Source organism: Gorilla gorilla, chromosome 3 (assembly GCF_029281585.2).
Source record: "Gorilla gorilla gorilla isolate KB3781 chromosome 3, NHGRI_mGorGor1-v2.1_pri, whole genome shotgun sequence".
In the NCBI taxonomy this organism is placed as follows: Eukaryota; Metazoa; Chordata; class Mammalia; order Primates; family Hominidae; genus Gorilla; species Gorilla gorilla.
Window position 1 is genome coordinate 186,788,553 of NC_073227.2, and position 20,643 is coordinate 186,809,195.

The 20,643-nt window shown below is 39.9% G+C and overlaps 1 protein-coding gene across 1 annotated transcript in view; it reads left to right on the forward strand.

The window, feature by feature from the left end:
- Positions 1-572: 572 nt before the first annotated feature.
- Positions 573-20,643, forward strand: part of TLL1 (tolloid like 1) — a 233,239-nt gene continuing 213,168 nt past the window's right edge. Inside the window, exon 1 of the mRNA XM_019025068.4 lies at positions 573-1,408. Within this exon, the coding sequence (XP_018880613.2) occupies positions 1,240-1,408 (169 nt within the window). The 5' untranslated portion in view covers positions 573-1,239. The remainder of the gene's footprint in view (positions 1,409-20,643) is intronic.

A 20,643-nucleotide genomic window follows, 5' to 3' on the forward strand; every position in this document is an offset into this window, starting at 1 on the left:
CCTGCTGCTGCAATCTGCAACTCGATTTTGGATTTTTTTTTTTAATTGCAGTTCTGAAGATCTTAGTTCTTAGCAAAACTTTGTTGGTTAGGAGACTTTTACAGTAGTCTGTTTATTTTCTTACCAAAATCGTGAAGACTCGCACACTTTTCCTCCATTCCTGCGCTGCTCTAAGGTTAAACAGCAGCAAAGGAAAGAAATACACACTCGCTGTTTATTTGGGGGGAGGGGAAATATGGATTTGCAGCTAAGTTATCACGATCCTTCGCTCCACCCCCGGTCTGGCACTCTCAACTGACACGTACATCATCTATTAATTGCTCTTTGCGTACACAGATACATAATATATTCATTTTTATCTTTGGTAAAATATAAATGGAATTGTCAGCGCGCTCCTGTCTGTTTGTTTGTCTAAGGCTATCAAAAGAAGTCAAGAGAGGAGGCTGTGGTCCGGATCCTGACCCTGATTGTATGAATAAGTAAGCAGGATGCAAGTGATTGGGTTAGATGGTGCGAATATTTTTTTTTTCAAGTTAGGAAGAGGGTAAAAAGACAGGCTGGCGGGGGGAAGGCAAACAGTGCATCCCCAAATCCTCACACTTTTGCTCTCTTGCAGTCAGTTGCTTTGCTGGCTTCGCAGGCTTTTAAGGTCTCGCGGCGTAGAAATGCCTGGCCCCCACCCCCTTCCTCGGTCTCCCCTTTCAATTCAGATGTGCTGATGTGCAGACCGGATTCATCTTCTCGGAGCTGCGGCGGCGGCTTTGGGCTCAGGCGGCGGCGGCTCGCGCTCGGCCGCGGAGTCCTGGCAGCAGCGGGGACGCGGCGCGGGAGTCCGAGCTCTGGTGGCAGCTGAGCCCGCGGGGCGCCGCTCGCCGAGCCGCGGCCGCGGGAAGTTCGGCAGCCAGAAGGACGACCTGGCAGGCTGCGAGCGCCAGCGCCGCTAGAGCCGAGTTTGCCTGCGCCCTCCCCGCCTCCGAGTGCAGAGTTCCTTACCTGCCCTCCGCCCACCCGCGGGCCCCTAGCCAACTTCTCCCTGCGACTGGGGGTAACAGGCAGTGCTTGCCCTCTCTACTGTCCCGGCGGCATCCACATGTCTCCGGACACCTGAGCACCCCGGTCCCGCCGAGGAGACTCCGGGTGGGGAGAAGAGCACCGGTGCCCCTAGCCCCGTACATCAGCGCGGACCGCGGCTGCCTAACCTCTGGGTCCCGTCCCCTCCTTTTCCACCGGGGGAGGAGGATGGGGTTGGGAACGCTTTCCCCGAGGATGCTCGTGTGGCTGGTGGCCTCGGGGATTGTTTTCTACGGGGAGCTATGGGTCTGCACTGGCCTCGATTATGATTACACTTTTGATGGGAACGAAGAGGATAAAACAGAGACTATAGATTACAAGGACCCGTGTAAAGCCGGTAAGTGGCTCTCCAGGTTGGGACGGTGGCGCGCCGGGGGCCGCTGCGCTGGGTTTCCGATGGGTGGCGGTGGGAGCTCACCTGTTTCCTTCCCTCCCGCGTCAGCCCCTCCGCCGCCCCTCCTTCTCTCCCCCTCCTTTTCCTTCCCTTCCCCACCCGCAAGTGGCAGCCGCTGCGGCCCCAGTTGACTAGAGTTCTGTGCCAGTGGGATCCACTGCCAAGCTCCCATCTCCCAGTTTGGGAATAAGGTCCTAGAGTTTCTGATCCCTCTCCCCTCCACCAGCAAAACGAAACAAGTCGTAAATATAGCTGGCTGCTGTAGGTTTTAAATTCCAACACTCAGCGGGCTTTATGCATCTGGAAGGGACACCGTCTTCTTTTTTTCCCCCCCCCCAAGGCGCGGTTTCCCAGCGCTTGTTCGAGAGCGAGTTGGCAGGGTTCCCCAAAAGATACAGAAGGATGGCATTGCTACCTCGAGACACCTTGGCTCCCTCTTTTTCCAGGAATTTCAAGTGTGGGTTCCAGGCTAGAAAGGGATTGTGACAATCTCGGAAGAACTCACTTCTAGATGGGATTCTGATGCATTTGCCCATTTAAAATAAACTGAAAAGAAAAATGTTTTAAAGTTGCTACCCCGTTCAAATTTGTGTCTTCCTTCCTGCTAACACCCCAGGGAAATGCAGTCGGACCGGCACTGCCTGAAGCTCAGCTTCTCGCCTCGCAGGGTCCCTGAATGTCCCAGGTCCTTCCCCTCCCTTCTACGCCTCTGGCGCCGCTGCCAGCCTCTCGCGCGCGCGGGGCGGCGCTTCCCTCTCGCCGCCTAAGGTCGGAGGCGCACGTGCCCGGGGCCGCTACCACGTGAGCGCAGCGCCTGAGGGCGCCCAGCACTGGCCGCGGCTCGTGTCCGGGCTTCGGGAGCTCCTGGTTCCTTGCTCTATTCGGGAGCTCCTGGTTCCTTGCTCAGGCTGTGGCTGAGGTGATCCGCGCTCAGTGTGGACGCACGAGTAACTTCGTAAAGGTTGCATGGTGGTTGGGGCTAACCTAGCAGAGCGGTTTGTAAGCGGAAGGCACGTTAGGTTCCATCCCAAGAGGTGTGGGCTTTAGCGTAAGCGTAGAGGAAGGGAGTGGACAAAGTCAAATATATCTGGGGTTCTGCAGATTCCGTGCGGGGTTGCTCTGTGACTAGCTTTTCTTCCCTTCCATAACTAGATAAGCATTATTCACCCTCTCTTGGGCCTGGAGGAAGGAGAGGTGTACACAATGAAGAAAAATGCTGGAAATTCCCTAGTTAATTTTTACCTTTGATGACCCATTGTTCTGACAAAAGGGGTATGTGTGTTGTGTTCACATTATCACATCTTTCTCCGTGCATCCTTAAATGCAGGTACTTATTTAAAAGTCAGAGTAGCTTAGCAGGAACCTGTTAGGCTGGAACTCAGAATTCTGATTTAATTCAGTTTTGCTGATGAATTCCCTGCTGTCACTTTTAATAACTGTATCTATTTTCCCACTGAAAGTTTCTTGGGCCACCCCGGATGGTTTGGACAAGGACATGCTGATTGCTGTGGTGGGTGACTAGTGGCTGGGCATTCAGAATCTGTTCTCTGCAACTCCTTAAATGTACTTTTTGCTAAGAAATTTCTTTTGAATAATGTTGTAACTTGCTGAAAATTGTGCGTTTTCTTGTTTGTGGTAAGGTAGAGATGAAGTACATTATTTCAAAAGATTGTCTAGGAAAACATCTAGTTTGATACCCTGTTCTGTGAAAGATTCAAGCAGATAAGTATTTGCACCATGTGTATTGAAACACACCTCAGACATTAATGTTTAGTTTCCTCAGCAAATAAACATCTAGGCAAGGAAAAAAAAAACTTTAATAGCATTTACTTTTTGTTTCCCCTTTGATGCTGGTTTATTTTTGAATATAGCTGTTGAAAGTAAAGCAACAATAAAACCAACGTTGAACGGATTATTACCCTAATCTTTTTTCTTCTCTGTTTTTGAGAAGAGGCATACCAGTGCACACCTGTGTGTGTGTGTTCACACGCATGTATGTGTGTGTGTAATGACAGGGAAATAAGAATGGCCTAAGTGGAGGGCTAAGAAGTATGCACAGAATGTGAATCCCTTTTAAAATTATCCACCCTGCTTTTGAATTTAGGCTTCAATTTACCATCTTGGCTTAATACAGGCAAAGTTTTAGTGCCTCCTTTTTACCACTGGGAAAGTCAAATCAAAGTTCCAATAACAGAAAAAAAATGAAATACTACATTGAAATCCCAAGCAAGAGTCAAAAAAAAAAAAAAAAAAAAGATCACTGAAATAAGGAAGATGGGGACGGTCTGTGAAAGAAAGCCATGCAAAAGCAAAAGAGAAGGTACTTTCCAGACACTTGGGGCATCTTTGATCTGCCCTTTCCAAATAACAGATTGAAGGGCATGGCCCATGAAATAAAAGGCCCTTTCTGAGCTTCTCTAATAGGGTCTTCATATTCCTCAAAGTACACAGAGGCTTGATATCACAATGACAAGCATGGCTTCGTGGTTTTAAAGCACTTTTGAGTGTTGGTGTTCACAACAGCTCAATATGGTAGAGTTTGTTACTCTTCCCATTTTACAGATAGGAAAGCAGAGGCCCAGTGAGGTTACATGTCTTCATTAAGATTATTCAGAACTCAATTCCAAGTTTCCTGGCTGCAAGTCTGGCTGTATTTGACAATTACACTGCATTCTTAGTTGGCCTTTTGGAGGCTTTCATTGAGATGATAACAATAGAAATTAGTCCAGGTTTACCAGGAGTCCAGACTACTAGAGATGCGATTGCTTGCATATCTGATATAGGTGAAGTGATAAACATAGCTTCATATTTTTGAAACTCAAATCCTTGAGGACAGAGATCATAACTGGTTTGTAATGTTTATCACAGGGATGGATTACTACTGTTAGGAATTTAATATGTCCTCAATACCTTCTCGATATCTATAGACTGTTGATACTGCCATTTACATTAAGGGTTTGTCAGTAGTAATTCGTTAGTCCTTGTCTTGAGGGCCCACATCCATATTTGGTCCACAATGGCAGTTACTGTTGTTAGGTGTGAAAAAGATAGATTTTTTTTCCTAAATATATTCCCTCAGACTGAGCAAGGTCAAAAGCTCTTCTTTTCTTTTCCTTTTTGTTTGTTTACATAGTCTCCTGAGATCCTCCCACGTTTTGCTTCTGGGTAGTGTCATTCACAAATTCAAAACCTAAGTGGAACCTCTTCTCTTAGCTAGTTGGTGTAATAATGCATAGAATTCTTAATTCAAGTAGGTGTCCAGTCAACCCTGCTTGACTCAGTGTAGGCCTCCTTAGACCAAGGTGAAACAGTTCGTTTGTGTAGAGCCTAGAAAAGGCTTTTTGAAAAAGTTAACATAATTCCACAGCTTTCCCTCTTACCCTGATGATGGCTTCCTTTTTTTTTTTTTTTTTTTTTTCTGAGACAGGATCTCACTCTGTCACCAGGCTGGAGTGCAGTGGCACGATCTTGGCTCACAGCCTCGACGTCCTAGGCTCAAGCAATCCTCCTACCTCAGCCTCTGTAGCAGCTGGGACTACAGGTGCATGCCACCATGCCCAGCTAATTTTATTATTTCAATTTAATTTAATTTTTTTGTAGAGACAGGGTTTCACCATGTTGCCTAGGCTGGTCTTGAACTCCTGAACCAAGTGATTCTCCTGCCTCAACCTCCCAAAGTGCTGGCATTACAGACGTGAGCACCCGGCTGACAGTTTCCTTTTCTATGAAAGCCTAATATAAGCCACGTATGGTTCCTCTGTCAGAAACCATGTTGTCTTCCTCTATTGTGTATGCAGGAATCCTATTTTTGAACATCTTAGCAAATTTCTCTCATATGAAATTGAGACTTACTTGCCAATAGTTAAAACAATATTCTTTGCAAACCTTCTTATGGCTATTAGTCACCTTAATCATCCTTCAGACCTTTCAATTACTGAGGCCTTGATATGATCGCTTACAGAAAAGAGGTTAGCCTTTAAATTCTTCTGGAACTCAGGTAGGTAGTATCAAGTGCTGATAATTTACCATCATTCGTTTTAGAATATTACTTATTCTAATAGTTCCTTAGACCCATCTGCTTAAAATATTTAAAACTAGGACCCTCCTTAAGCTTTTCTAAGAATGCTTAGAGAAGACAGAGGCAAATAATCCATTTAAAATGAGGCATTGCACATCCTGCTGAGACCATCTGGTGTCTAGGGAAGTGGTGGGGGTGGGGGAGCCATGTTGCTCCCCTGAACTGTCAGAACTCCGCCCTGCAGCATCTTGAGCTCAGACTTAGGCCAGGACTCAGGGGCCTGGCAAGGTTCCTGAGGATGTAGGATTTCCTCATCCTCAGGATGAGGGGAGTTTGGAAACCTCTTACAGTTCTTTCATATTCCAGGATCTGGAATTAATTGTGGACTTATCCTTCCTAAATTGAGGAGTGCAGAGTCCTCTCCCCAACCCTGGATATGGCAGAATGATTTAGCAATATGGCTTTAGTGGTTTTTGTCTTTAATTATCTATTGAATACTAACACTTGGGAAGGAAAACTTAAAAAATATATAACCTCAAAGCTATGGAATGAATGACATAGATCGTGTTCTTTTCCAGAAAGCAGGAGGAGAGAATCCCTTGCTTATTTATTTCATTCTTGTCATTGTGAGCCCTAAAAATGGAATACTGACTATTGGACTTTGAGATATTGTGGACTGGCTAATGGACTGCTAGTTTTGTCAGCTCTTTATAGAATGTGTGCTAATCCTGTCAAGCTGTTCTGAAGAGCTCAACTACATATTTTGTATTAAGAAGTCTAGTAAATTAGGTGTTAATTGAAATCCAGAAAGTGAAGCAAGGTGGTGTTTATCTTACTCAGCTCTTCTCCTGCCACTTACATTTAGAGTTTAAGCTAAAACAAATGCTATCCATTGTATTTTTTAAAAGAACTTCTTCGAATGATAATAATTTTAAAAAGTTGAAACCATATATTAAATGGGTCAGAAGTGCTCTAAATATATTATTTTTTCCCAATCAAAATCTAGTTTTATGTATTGGTATGCTACTCGAAGCATTCAACTCAGTGTTTAAAAAAGACTTCAACAGTTTTTAACACACCGTACCATTTTACAAGTCAGGGGAGTTGTTACGGAGGTGGAGATAAAAGCCATATATTTACTCTCAGCATTTTAAATATTCTGTGTTGTTGAGTTTTCCATTGACAACATTTAATTTGTGTGATGAGGGAGGCAGAGATGGAGGGGTAAAAGGGTGAAATAGTTCCCTCATTCCTTACATTTTTCATCTATGTTAAACTGTCAGCACATGGATTGTGTACCACAGAGCCACCTCTGGTAGCTCCTAGCTGGGTTGCTGCTGTAAGTGTCTTCTGAGCTCTCTTCTTTGGCTCTGAGTGTATTTGAAGAGTTTATTGGGATAATCTCAGTTTCTTGTAAGGTGTTGGAAACCACCTTGGCATTAGCTCAGTTGATTGACCATCCAGAAAAGATGGAACTTTGTTCCTCTGCCCTATTCTTTTCAGAGCACAAATACCTAATAGTTGAGGCTTATGGTATTTTGTGTTTCATATTCAGATTAAAGATAATTAAGTATATGCCTCATTGCATGGAAGTTAAAATCTCTCAAATATCCCCGGGAGGAACACCATGAATAATTAGGAAACACCAAATGGAGAATATTAAAGAAGGGAATGAGTCCTCACCTATCTCAAGTACCTCACATATCTAGGAAGTCTCTTCATGGCTCATTTCATAACATAGTTTACATTTTTGCATTAAAAAATCTAGAGCCTTCTGTCTTCACCATATCCCCATCAATTAACATTATCACTCCTTCTGGATATGTGAGGAAAACAGGCAAGTGGTGAGGGCTTGAACCTGAGTTTCTATATTTCTGATGACTTTCCTTTTTCAAATTTCTCACACTTGGCTCTGCAGCCAGCGAGACTGTCAATTTACATGGTGGTGGACATCCATCCATTGTGATTTCTTTGTTGAGAATGCCTCTTGCTTTTAGTGTTCTTGCGTTTTTATAAGCCACGCACTGTATTGTCAGAGTAAGACCAGTGTTTTATAATCACATGGAGTTTAGTGCAGAGCCTCCTCCTTCTTGAGAGCATTCTCGTAGTGTGAGAAGTTACGAATGAAATACCTACTTATGGATGAAACAAACAAAAATGCAAATGACTAATTTTAATAGGATTAGAGACATGTTTGAGGGTGAATAGTGTAGGGGAGACAATGCTGTATGTAGCCTCAAGTATATGCATTGTGACAGCAGGCTTTCCATGTCCATTAAGACAGGGGCTGGGTTGGATGTGGGTAGAATTTAGTCATGAGTGCCCTGCCGCTGGCACAGGCTCTGACATTTTGTGTGGTAACATGTTGTTTCACACTTTAAATTTACTCGGAGTATTCATTGAATTCATGATTATGAGCCCATACAGAGTGCAAGAACATCCTTTCAAATGCAGGTGAAAAAAATTCAGGAAAGTGGTTTACAGTGTACACTATGTATGTAAATTATGTGTGAATGCCTTTGAGAAAACAAATATGCTGTGTGAAGTTACTTAAATAACTTCACCTTTTTCAATCCTAACTTGTCTAAAAGCCTAAGGTCAAATGCTTGAAAACTCCTAGAGATAATAGGATCAAATAAACTTCTTGGAACTCTGGCCTGGTTTCCTAAGAGGAGGAAGTCTGGTAAATTCAAAATATATACCATATGTAATATTTACTATACGGGTATTATAATTTTTTTGAAGAAAACATATTATTATTTAGCAAATTATCATATTTTCTAGGATGAAGAATTCCTGCTTGTACTTGTTTCCTAACAAGTGGTAGAACAAAATCTGGTAAAACAGGCTTCTCATTTTTTTCTTGCCTCTTTCTTTTCTACCTAAGACCTAGTGGAAAATTTTCTTTTATATATGTATATTCTTTCGTCCCAAGAGAAGAAATAGTATATAACTAAACCTGAATGCAGTGTAGCTGGCAGGCAGTCACCAGGGTCAGAATAATTGGGTTTTGGTATCTGGAACGGGTAAAGGAGATAATGACCTAAATCAGGGCCCCTGTGTTGCTTTATGTTTCTTTCATTTTTTTTTTTTGAGACGGGTTTTGCTCTTGTTGCCCAGGCTGGAGTGCTGTGGTATGATCTCAGCTCACTGCAACCTCCGCCTCCCAGGTTCAAGGGATTCTCCTGCCTCAGCCTCCCGAGTAGCTGGGATTACAGGCATGCGCCACCACGCCCGGCTAGTTTTATACTTTTAGTAGAGACGGGGTTTCTCCATATTGGTCAGGCTGGTCTCGAACTCCCAACCTCAGGTGATCTGCCTGCCTCAGCTTCTACTTGGAAAGAGATTTGTGAGCAGTTTGCTGGGTGAACTCCTGACCAAGAGTTAACACACAGAAAGAAGATACGTGTTCGAGGATGAAAATAGTTACAGTAAGAACAGATGAACTAGTGACCAAGAGTTAACGCACAGAAAGAAGATATTGATTATAGGATATACTTCCAGTTTGTTCCAGGATGAAAATAGTTGTAGTAAGAACAGATCTCTGGCATATACAATGGAACTCAGAAGTAGCATGGGGCTTCATACACAAAACTGTATGCTTCAAAAACAAGTGTCCTATATTAAATCTTGTTCTTGTATTGAATGGCACTTGTAGCTGAGTGTTTTAAGTTAACTTTGTTTATATCTCCCAGTGATAGAATCAGATTTTGAATTCAAAACTCTGGACTCCATGAGCTGCCATGGTCTGCCTTTCATTTCCTTTCTTTTTTTATGTGGGTACTTTTTTGCAAATTGGAGTTGGTTTAAAAATTATTTTTTCAGGTTTCAGGAGGCAGAATAACGATTTATTAAAAATGTGGGCTTTGGAGTGAGAGGGCCATGAGTTCTAATACTAAACCCCCCACATAATAACCATGTGTGGCTTTCAGCAAGTTATTTAACCTCATTACATTTCTGTTTTCTGAGCTATAAAATAAAGGTGATATTATAATCCTCATGATGTTGTTATAAGAATTAATTGTAAAGTACACATCGCTTTTTCTGGAACATAACAAACACTGTATTATTTTATCCACAGTAGTATAAGTATATAAGATGTGGAGGATTTTTAATCACAACTACTTATTTGTGGAGAGATGATCTTTATGAAATCATTTGTGAGATAAATGTCTTTGTTTCTTCCCATGTGTAAAAACATTTCATATCTCAAGTCCTCTGAACTTTTCAATTGAGAAGATAAATCCCCCCAATAGACCTTGTTTTAAAAGATACCAGAGGCAACCGATAGAAACATTTTCCGTATGTTGTTCTCTTGGCTATTTGCTCATATGCCTAATACACTCAAAATATATTGACAATTTTCAATTCACGTTGAGTAAAGTGTGAATAGAGTCTTGGCTATATATATAGTCTTTCGGTAATTTCTGGTTCAGATTTTGTTTGCCATCTGGATCAATTTGAAGAGCTTAGATAGTCACAATGTATGTTTACACAGAGCTAAGTTTGAGCACATGGCTCTAAACTACAAATATTCACTAATTCATTAAACATTTTTTGAACATTCTTATGAAGGAAACATAGATTTATCCTTGGGGTTTACAGAAGTATGCCTCACCTAGTATAGTCTTCACATTGCCATTTGCAGGTAGATGATTGCTCATGTGTAAATAGTTGTTTATGTATTAATCACATAATTGCATGCTAATTTATTTTAATTTAGCATTTGAAAATAGATACTATTATAAATTATGATAATCTGAATATGTGTTCTTATACATTTTTGCTGGATTTTTCTTTACTTAAGATAAATGAAGATGAATATAATATTAATATAATGCTTCGTGGGGAGCACTGCAACTTTTAAGTAAGTACTTTGTAGGCTTTGTTATTTGGCAGTGGACTAGTACAAGTGTAACCAATAATTGCTTATGCAGATATTTGGAAGTAGTCTGTGTAAGCAGCTTGGTTTTAAAATCACACAACTTGATTTTAAAATTTCAACTTGTGGCTGGGCGCAGTGGCTCATGCCTGTAATCCCAACACTTTGGGAGGCCGAGGCAGGTGGATCACCTGAGGCCAAGAGTTTGAGACCACCCTGGCCAACACGGTGAAACCCCATCTCTACTAAAAGTACAAAAATTAGCCAGGCATGGTGGTGAGTGTCTGTAATCCCAGCTACTCTGGAGGCTGATGCAGGAGAATTGCTTGAACCTGGGAAGTGGAGGTTGCAGTGAACTGAGATTGCACCACTGCACTCCAGTCTGGGTGACAGAGTGAGACTCTGTCTCAAATAATAATAATAAAAATAAAATAAAATAAAATAAAATAAAATAAATAAAATTTCAACTTGTTTCTTGTTTTCTCCCACATTATTTGGTAGAGCACAATTCTGTTCTTCACACTGTATCCTTATTCTTAAATACATTTGAAGTTACCGGGTTCACTTTTTCTACATTTATAGGTCAGTAGAAGCAAAAATAAACAGTAAAATGAATGAGGTGAATCTTTATTCTTTTTACTTCTCCTGTTCTACTGTGATTTTGAAAAGTAAATATAAGTTTTGCTTTTTAAAGAATAATCGTATCTGGGTAGTGGTATGAAAACTGGAAAACAAACTAGACTGGTAGTCAAGAAATGGAAACTCCAGTATTGGCTCTATGGCTGTATTTGTGTTGCCCTCAGGACATCCTTTGGTTTTCCTGGGCCTCAGCCTCTGAGGCTTGGAAATCTCTAAGGCTGTTCGAAGCCTAAAGCAATCTGAATCCTGGTGTCTCTGACATCAGAAGCAAGAGCTCCTCTCAAGTGGTACCAAGAAGTTGCAGTGCCAGGGGGCATATGCTGTACACCGAGAGGAAGAGGAAGGTGTTCACACCTCTGCTGGGGTCACTCTTGATAAACCCTCAGGTTTCTGACGGTTTTGTACATATCATGGCAGCCACCATAGGCCCTGAAGTAGGCCATGCAATTTCATGACTTGCCTGCCAGAATTAGCCCCGAAAGCAATCTATGCCTAAATTTCCCTCCCTCTTCCAAATCTCATTACTTCTGAAAACAAACAAACAAACAAACAAACAAACAAACAAAAACTACCAAAGAGTACCAAGGTATGTGAGAATAGCAGATATCTTATGTGTGTATCAGAGCATGTTAGTGTCACATTACCATCAGAATTGAAGGTTGTTCAGTCGGATTTTTTTTCACAGGAAAAAAATGGATTGGTATATTGGGATGAGGGAAAGCCTATTCTGTCAAGTTTGAGGTCAGTGTTCATAATGGAGAGAACAAGAACTATAGGCAGCAAACTGCAGGAAGATTGTTCTGGCTGAAAGCATTTTACCAAGTACATGACATGTTAACAGATATAGCCTTATATTAATTAATTACTTGAATATATCCTTGAAAATATACTTCTGCTTGGCACAATTGGATATTGTTATTTATCTTCATAAAATTCAGCTCCACAAACCTTTAATTTTTCTTAAAGTGTCTAGTAAGGAACTATTCTTGTTAACTCATTTTATGTATTTTTTTTGATGAGTTTAAATTTTCAAATCATCGCCAAAGCAAGTTTCACTTTTGTGGCTTTTATAATAGTAAGAAGGAAGTCCAGTAGAAATCAATAAATGAATCTAGGTAGTGTAATTGAATTAAAAGAGCACTGGATATTCTGTAGGAGACTTAGGTGCAAGTGTTGGCTGTTTTGTTTAATTATATTATCTTGGTCTACCTACAAGTGCTTCAGAGCTTAAGTTCACACATTTGTAATGTGGCGATAGTGATCCCTAGTCTATGAAACATGTAATGATTACATGTGTAAGGTCTTAGTAAACTATGATGCACTGTACAGATTTAAATTAATACAAGCACTATTTTGTATATGATGTGTTTCAGGAATATGCCTGGGGGGTACACGAATAAGATGTGTTCTCTTCCTAAAAGGATTTCAAAATCTGCTAGAAAAAAAGTAACAAATACTTTAACTATCAATATAAAAATGCAGTAAACAAAGTACAGTCTCCCTTGGTATTCATGGGGGATTAGTTCCAGCACCCCTCCAGGTAGCAAAATCTGAGAATGCACTAGTCCTATATATAAAATGGCATAGTATTTGAATATAAACCATTCTATCCTCCTACATGTTTGAAATCATCCCTAGATTCCATATAACACTTAATACAATATAAATGCTATGGGAATAGTAATACTGTATTTTTAAAATTCATATTTTTTAACCATTGCATTTATTTATTTATTTTGGAATATTTTCCATCTGTAGTTGGTTGAATCTGTGGATATGGAGGGCTGACTGTTCTATGGTAGCACAGAGGAAGGAATGCATTAATTATGCATCTCAGGGAAGGTGACATTTAAGCTGGATCTTGAAGTCCTGTAATTTTCTTCCTGGAGAAAAGATGGGGCAAAACTTTAGAGTCAAATAACTAAGATAAAAGTTGAAGCTGTGAAAGTTCTTGAATTTTATGAAAATACAGGAAGTGGCAAATGGTCTAACATGGACAGAGCAAAGGATGTTTAAGAGTTAATGCTTTGGCAATAAATGATTCTGAAAAATAGTGTAAAGGGATCTTTAGAGCCCAGGGTGTGACCTTGATCCTGTTGGCAGTGAGAAGTGAGCTTACTGAAAATTTAAAGCAGATCATTGGCTTGATTATAGTCATATGTTATAAAGATATGTTAGGAGGTAAAGAGTGAGCTGGTGTAGTTGGTGGAAGAAGTAATGAGAAAGTGGGAGGAGGGAGGCTTGTTAGGTTATAGTAGAAGTAGAGGCAAGCACTGGATGAGTGCTTGCGTTTGCACCGTGTCAGTAGCCACAGAAAAGAGGGATTGGAGGTAAGAGACCAGGGACCAGCTGGATGGCTTTGGGGTGAAGGTCAAGAAGTAAAAGAAAAGAAAAGAAAAGGAGGAGTCAAAGATGACTTCATGGCTTCATACTTTAGTGACTGGATAGACAGTGATACAGATGAGCAAAGTATAAAACAATAAAAAACTAAGTTTGTGTTTTGTAAAGCAATTGAATTTGGTTTTGAGAACCCTTTGACTTGCATACAATCCTTTATTTGGTATCACAGGTCCCCTCATGTTGTTGTTTTTCAGGCGTATATTGGTTAAATTTGGACTTTGTATGCCATATTAACTTTGAAATCAACTTGTCAAGCCTCAACATTTACATTTTGATTGCCATGGCATTGAATCTATGGATTATTTTAAAGAGAATTGTTTTTATAATATTGAACCTTCTAATCCATCAACATGGTATATATCTGTATTTGTTTAGGCCTCCTTAAATACTGTTTAATATTTAATATTTTTATCTGTAATTTGTGCATGCTTTTGATATAGATTTATTCATATATTTTTATTTTTTGATGATATAATGTGGCTTTAAAAAATTATTGTTAAGACCAGTTGTTGCTATTATGCAGAAATGTTTGATTTTTTATATTTTTACTTTTTTCCAACATTCTTGACAGTCTTGTACGTTTTAATAATTTATATGTATATTCTTCATATAGGCAATCAGATTATCTGCAAATAAACGTGGTTTTATTTCTTCCTTTATAGTCCCTCTGTTTTTAATTTAATTTAATTATTTTTTTACTGTGCTGACAGCCTCCCAGTGTTGCACAGAAGTGCTGACTAAGGGCTAGCTTGCTCTGTTCTTAATTTTAAAGGGAATGCTTTCAATTATTTACCAATTATTCTATTTGGTATTTTTTTAAACATAGGCACTTTTTATCAAATTAGGAATTCTGTGTTTACTAAAAATGATATAATTATCCTTATTTCACCATTTAAAGTGGTAAATTAGAATAATTAATTTACTAATATTAACCTACCTTGCATTCCTGGGATGAAGACAATTTAGGCATAGTCTATTCCTTTTTTTACATCTCTGGATTCAGTTTATTGTTACTTTGTTTCTGTGTTTATCAGTTTAATTGACTTAAAACTCTCCTCATTCTACTCTTCCTGTTGGGTTTTATTTGTTCCTTTAATACATTGGAAAATATTTTTTTTTTTTTGCCTCCGTAACAGCACAAGATCACTTTAAACTAAATTCTCTGCTTGAGTGTATTAGGCTTCTGTCATAATGTCAATTCAGAATGCAGACCTATTACCTATTTTGGGTATGGTTCTTGCTTATGTGGTCTCAGAAGATATTTGTTTTTCTCCCCTCTACTTAGTTTCAAGCTTCCAGAAAGTTCTTGTGTGCAAGTACCTGGGGTGGTATGAGTTTAATTTTCATTCTTCCTTATACTTAGAAGCCCCAGATGTGGGAATCCCTGATTTTGGAGGGATTATTGTATTACACTTTCCAGCCTGGGTGGGCCTTGCCCTGTGTCTTCTATCCTTAAAGCCCTATGAGACATCAAAATTCAATGGTCATGCCAACAAATTTTGGCAAATGCCCTCAGTTGAAAGCTGGTTTTAGTCCTCTGCTTATCTCTCTGGATTCTCTCATTCACTCAGTGATGAATATATTTCACTCTTCTGTCATCTATTGATACATTCAGGGCTTTAAAAAATACTTTATCTAGCATATTGAGTTATGCAGGAAGCTCAGCGCCAGTACCTAGTCTGTCATTGTGACAGAAACAGCAGTCATTAACATGGACTTTTAAATATTAAACATCATCAGGGCACTTTGTTACAGAACTTAGATGTTATGCTGATTAAATGGCTTTATTTGAAACTCATTTATCCTTATATATCAAATATAACCCTAAGGTCCTCTATGAAAATATATCATATATCTAATTTGCTTAACATGGGGATTTTATAATAATCAAACTACTATTTGTTTAAGCTGACTTTTGAGGATATTCGTTCAGTCCTGTGTATGTGTGATAAATCCATAAGTTTCTTGAATTATTTGTAAACATTTCTTTGTAAGGGTAAAAATTTTTGTACCTTTCACTTGAAAAGATTCAATTCAAATTTCTTGGGAGAAGAACATCCAAATGTAACTCAAACTACCCATTGTGATTTGCAAAGGAAAGACAGTGTTTGCATAAAGTGGTATCACAAGTTACCTGTACTGACTTGCTGCCTTCAGGCAGATTTGATTATTCTTTAACTTTGTGGAACAGCTAAGTAGGATTATGCTTTTCTTTGTCAGTGAGGTGGATTGGAAATATGTTCCTGCATCTTTTGATGCTTATTTGATACTTATTGCATTCTGTTTTATTGATATTAATAGAGAAGCAGCTCACCATCATCAGTCATTTCAGTTTTTTGAAAACAATTAATAAGGTTTCCATTTTTTCTTTATTTAAAATAAGTTGAATTGATTTACCTTGTTGTGTGGTTATTAAAACTTTTAATAATACAACTTTGACCTCAATTAATGTTTACACTCTATTAGTCTGTTCTCATGCTGCTAGTAAAGACCTACCCAAGACTGAATAACTTATAAAGGAAAGAGGTTTAATTGACTTACAGTTCATTCAGTATGGCTGGGGAGGCCTCAGGACATTAACAGTCTTGGCGGAAGGGGAAGCAAACACATCCTTCTTCACATGGCAGCAGCAAGGAGAAGTCCAGAGCAAAAGGGAGAAGTCCCCTTATAAAACCGTTAGGTCTCATGAGAACTCACTATCATGAGAACAGCATGGAGGTAACTGCCCCCATAATTCAGTTAACTCTCACCATGTCCCTCTCATGACATGTGGGAATTATGAGAACTACAATTCAAGATGAGATTTGGGTGTGGACACAGCCAAACCATATCATTCTGACACCGGCCCCTCCCAAATCTCTTCTTCACATTTCAAAACACAATCATGCTTTCCTAATAGTCCCCCAATGTCTTAACTCATTCCATCATTAACTCAAAAGTCCACATTCCAAAGTCTTATCTGAGATAAGTCCCTTCTGCCTATCAGCCTGTGAAATCAAAAGCAAGTTAGTTACTTCCTAAATATGGTGAGGGCTCAGGCATTGAGTGAATACACCACTTCCAAATGGGAGAAATTAGCCAAAACATAGGGGTTATACGCCCCATGCAACTCTGGAATCAAGTGGGGCAGTCAAATCTTATAGCTCCGAAATGATCTCCTTTGACTACCTGTCTCACATCCAAGTCACACTGACACAAGAGGTGGGCTCCCATGGCCTTGGGCAGCTCTGCCTCTATGGCTTTGCTGGGTACAGCTTCTCTCCTGGCTGCCTTAATGGGCTGGCGTTGAGTGTCTGCACCTTTTCTAGGCACAAGGTGAAAGCTGTCAGTGGATTTACCATTCTGGGGTCTGGGGACTCTCTTCTCACAGTTCCACTAGTCAGTGCCCCAGTGGGGACTCTGTGTGGGGGTTCTGACCCTACATTTTCCTTCCATACTGCACTAGCAGAGGTTCTCCATGAGGGCTCTGCCCCTGCAGCACACCTCTGCCTGGACATCCAGGCATTTCCATACATCTCTGAAATCTAGGCAGAGGTTCCCAGACCTCAGTTCTTGACTTCTGTGCACCCCCAGGCACACCACCACATATAAGCCACCAAAGCTTGGAGGGTGCACCCTCTGAAGCAATGGCCTGAGATGCATATTTTTCCCTTTTAGCCACGGTTCAGATGCAAGTCACTAAGTGTTGAGACACACAGAGCAGGAAGACCCAGGGCCTGGCCTGTGAAACCATTTTTTCCTTCCAAGCCTTCTGGCTTGTGATGGGAGGGGCTGCCATGAAAACCTCTGACATGCCCTGGAGACATTTTCCCCATTGTCTTGGAGATTGACATTTGGCTCCTTGTTACTTATGCAAATTTCTTCAGCTGGCTTGAATTTCTCCTCAGAAAGTGGGTTTTCTTTTTCTGTATCATCATCAGGCTATAAATTCTCCAAACTTTTATGCTCTGCTTTTGTTTTAAACATAAGTTCCAATTCCAAGCCATATCTTTGTGAATGAATAAAACTGAATGCTTTTAAGAGCACTCAAGTCACTTCTTGAATGCTTTGCTGCTTAGAAATTTCTTCCATCAGATACCCTAAATCATTTCTCTGAGGTTCAAAGTTCCACAGATCTCTAGGCTGGGGGCAAAATGCCACCAGCCTCCTTGTTATAGCATAGCAACAATCACCTTCACTCCAGCCCAATAAGTTTCTCATCTCCATCTGAGATCAACTCAGCCTGGACTTCATTGTCCATATGACTATCAGTATTTTGGTCAAAACCATTCAACGAGTCTCTAGGAAGTTCCAAACTTTCCCACATCTTCCTGTCTTCTGAGCCCTCCAAGTCTCTAAGAGTTTCTAAATTTTCCCACATTTTCCTATCTTCTTCTGAGCCTTCCAACCTCTGCCAGTTACCCAGTTCCAAAGTTGTTTCCACATTTCCAGGTATCTTTACAGCAGTAACTCACTCTACAAGTACCAATTTACTGTATTAGTCCTCATGCTGCTAAGAAAGACAAACCTGAGACTGGGTAATTTGTAAAGGAAAGAGGTTTAATTGACTCACTGTTCAGCATGGCTGAGGAAGCCTCGGGAAGCTTACAATCATGGTGGAATGGGAAGCAAACACATCCTTCTTCAAATGGCGGCAGCACGGAGAAGTGCAGAGTGAAGCAGGGGGAAAACCCCTTATAAAACTATCACAGCTCATGGGAACTCATTATCATGAGAACAGCATGGATGTTACTGCTCCCATGATTCAATTACTTCCCACCGGTCCCTGCAATGACACATGGGGATTACAAGAACAACAACAATTCAAGATGAGATTTGGGTGGGGACACAACCAAACCATGTCAACACTCATTCAAAATTTCCTCTAATAACTTTCAGTTACAGGGCCTCAAAGGAAATCTTATGCTTCAATTTATGGCAATGTACCTTTTAATGGACTGTTAGAGATTATAACCCCAAATTCCTCATGTAAGAGGCACCATAATGCTTTTCTGAGGTCATAAGCCAATTCCAATTATCATGCTTGACTTGTATGTATGAATAGAGATGCCCTACAAGGTGCCATTCTCTAATTAATTGTGGCTTCCTGAAAATATGCCATTAATGATTTTTTTTGAGTTAAGCATTGATCCCTTTATGCCTCTTTTCTTTTAAAATTCAAATACTCTTTTCTGAATAACTATTAAATCATTAATCTGAAAACCAGGAAAGTGAAAGATCAGGCCCATTTCATAAATGTGCTAAGAACATATTCACTAGGAAGGCAGGAAAGCAACCCTGAGAATTATTCTAAACTACTTCACATGTTTGTTTTGGGACAGCTTATAGTCTGAGCACCTCAGTGACTCTCTTACCCTTTAAACTCTTGCATTCCTTATATTGAAGCCTTTGTATTATGTTCATTCTTTGTTAGCCTTTATCTGGTTACAGAGTTTTTTTTCTGTAAAGAAATTATTCTGACTTTATATTGGATTTCATTTTCACGATGGTAGCTATTTCCCTCAATGCCATTTTTTGATGTAAATCCAAACTGTGCTTGCACTGAGTCATTAATGACTGCATGTAAGTCAGCACTGAGCATTTGAGTGAGACTATCACTCTATAGGCACATTAGCTCCCAAAGAATGATGATAATTTTTAAACTCTATCTTTAATAAGGATTTGTAATTGAGTGTTTGCTACTTAAAGATATTTGGTCCAAATTGAGTTATTATATTTCTTGATATAGGACTACATAAAATCTTAACAAATCCAAGCAATATGAACTTCTGCTTCTGTACAGGATGGAGTAACAGGGACTACATTTATTACTGTGACTGAAACAACTAAGAAACTGGACAAAATATATGGAGCAATAGTTGTCAAGACACTGGGCATCAGGCAGCAAAGAAAAGTTATTGCTGGGAGATGGAAAAGAAATAAAGTGAGCCCTGTGAGTGCCTCAGTTTACTGTCTATACAACAGCGTTGAGGAATCCAGGCAGAGACCAGAGTCTCCTTCTGTTGAAGAGGTGGAGCTGGGAATTCAAAGAATCCAATGCAGCTAGAATTTCCAGGGTGAAGTGTCAGAGTGGAGAAAGCTGCATAGAGAAAAAACTCTGGAGACATGCAGAGAATCCCTACCTTGTATTCAGAATATCCAACCCAAAGATTTACCTCACTACTGATTAGTACTTGCATGGGAGGACACTCCCTATGGCTGAGGAAATAACTACCAAAAGAAAAAAGAAAAAAAAATTCCTTGGGGCTCACCCAGAGCAGGTAATGGTACCTATTCTCATGCAGTACACTTGTACAACTTCATAATTTATTGAGCATCACATAGAATATTGAGAAGAGTTTGCCACAGTTAATGAGGAGATCTTAACCCTAATTTAAACACTCTGGTCCCACCTAAAAAAGCTAGAAAAAAATACAGAAGGGATCCAAGCAACTTTACTGCTTCCTAGGATAAAACTCAAGAAGACTTATTGAAATATAAACATTTCCAGCAACCAACAAATTGAAATTCAATCATTGTTGTCTTGCACCCAGTTAGTATTACAGCATTATTTTAAGAGTCAAAAAATCCTGGAAACAATGGAAATGTTTATCATTAGACAAATGGTAGCTAGAATATCTTATATTATAATACTGAAGTAATCAGAGTTGCTGGAGAGTGGATAGATTGGAGCGGGGAGGACAATGTATAGAATAATGTCTGAAGCGATAATGGCCAAAAATTCCTAAATTTAGTGAAAACAGTAGATCTGTGTGATCTAATGATCTCAACAAATCCCCAAATACAAGGAACATGAAGAAAAGTGCACCATGTCACATTACAATCAAGTTGACTAAATTCAGTGATAAAGAGAAAATATTAGAAGAAGCCAGAGGGAAGAACACACTACAGGGGAACATACAGAGGAGTTACTCATGGAGAATAAGAATGACAGCAGATTTCTTATTGTAAGCAATGCAAACTGGTACATAACGGAGTAACATCTTTAAATAATGAAAGAAATGCACTGTCAACTTAGAGTTCTCTACCCAGCAAAGATATCTTTCATGAATGAAAGTGAAATAAATACTTTTCTAGATATACAAAATCTGAAAGACTTCATTGCCATCCAACTTAACCTATGAGAAATGTTAAAAGAATTCCCTTAAGTTGTGGCAAATAACAGATTAATGTAGATGTTAAATAGATTAGAACCATGTTTATTGTGGAATAGAAGTTGTGAGAGCAGACATTCATATT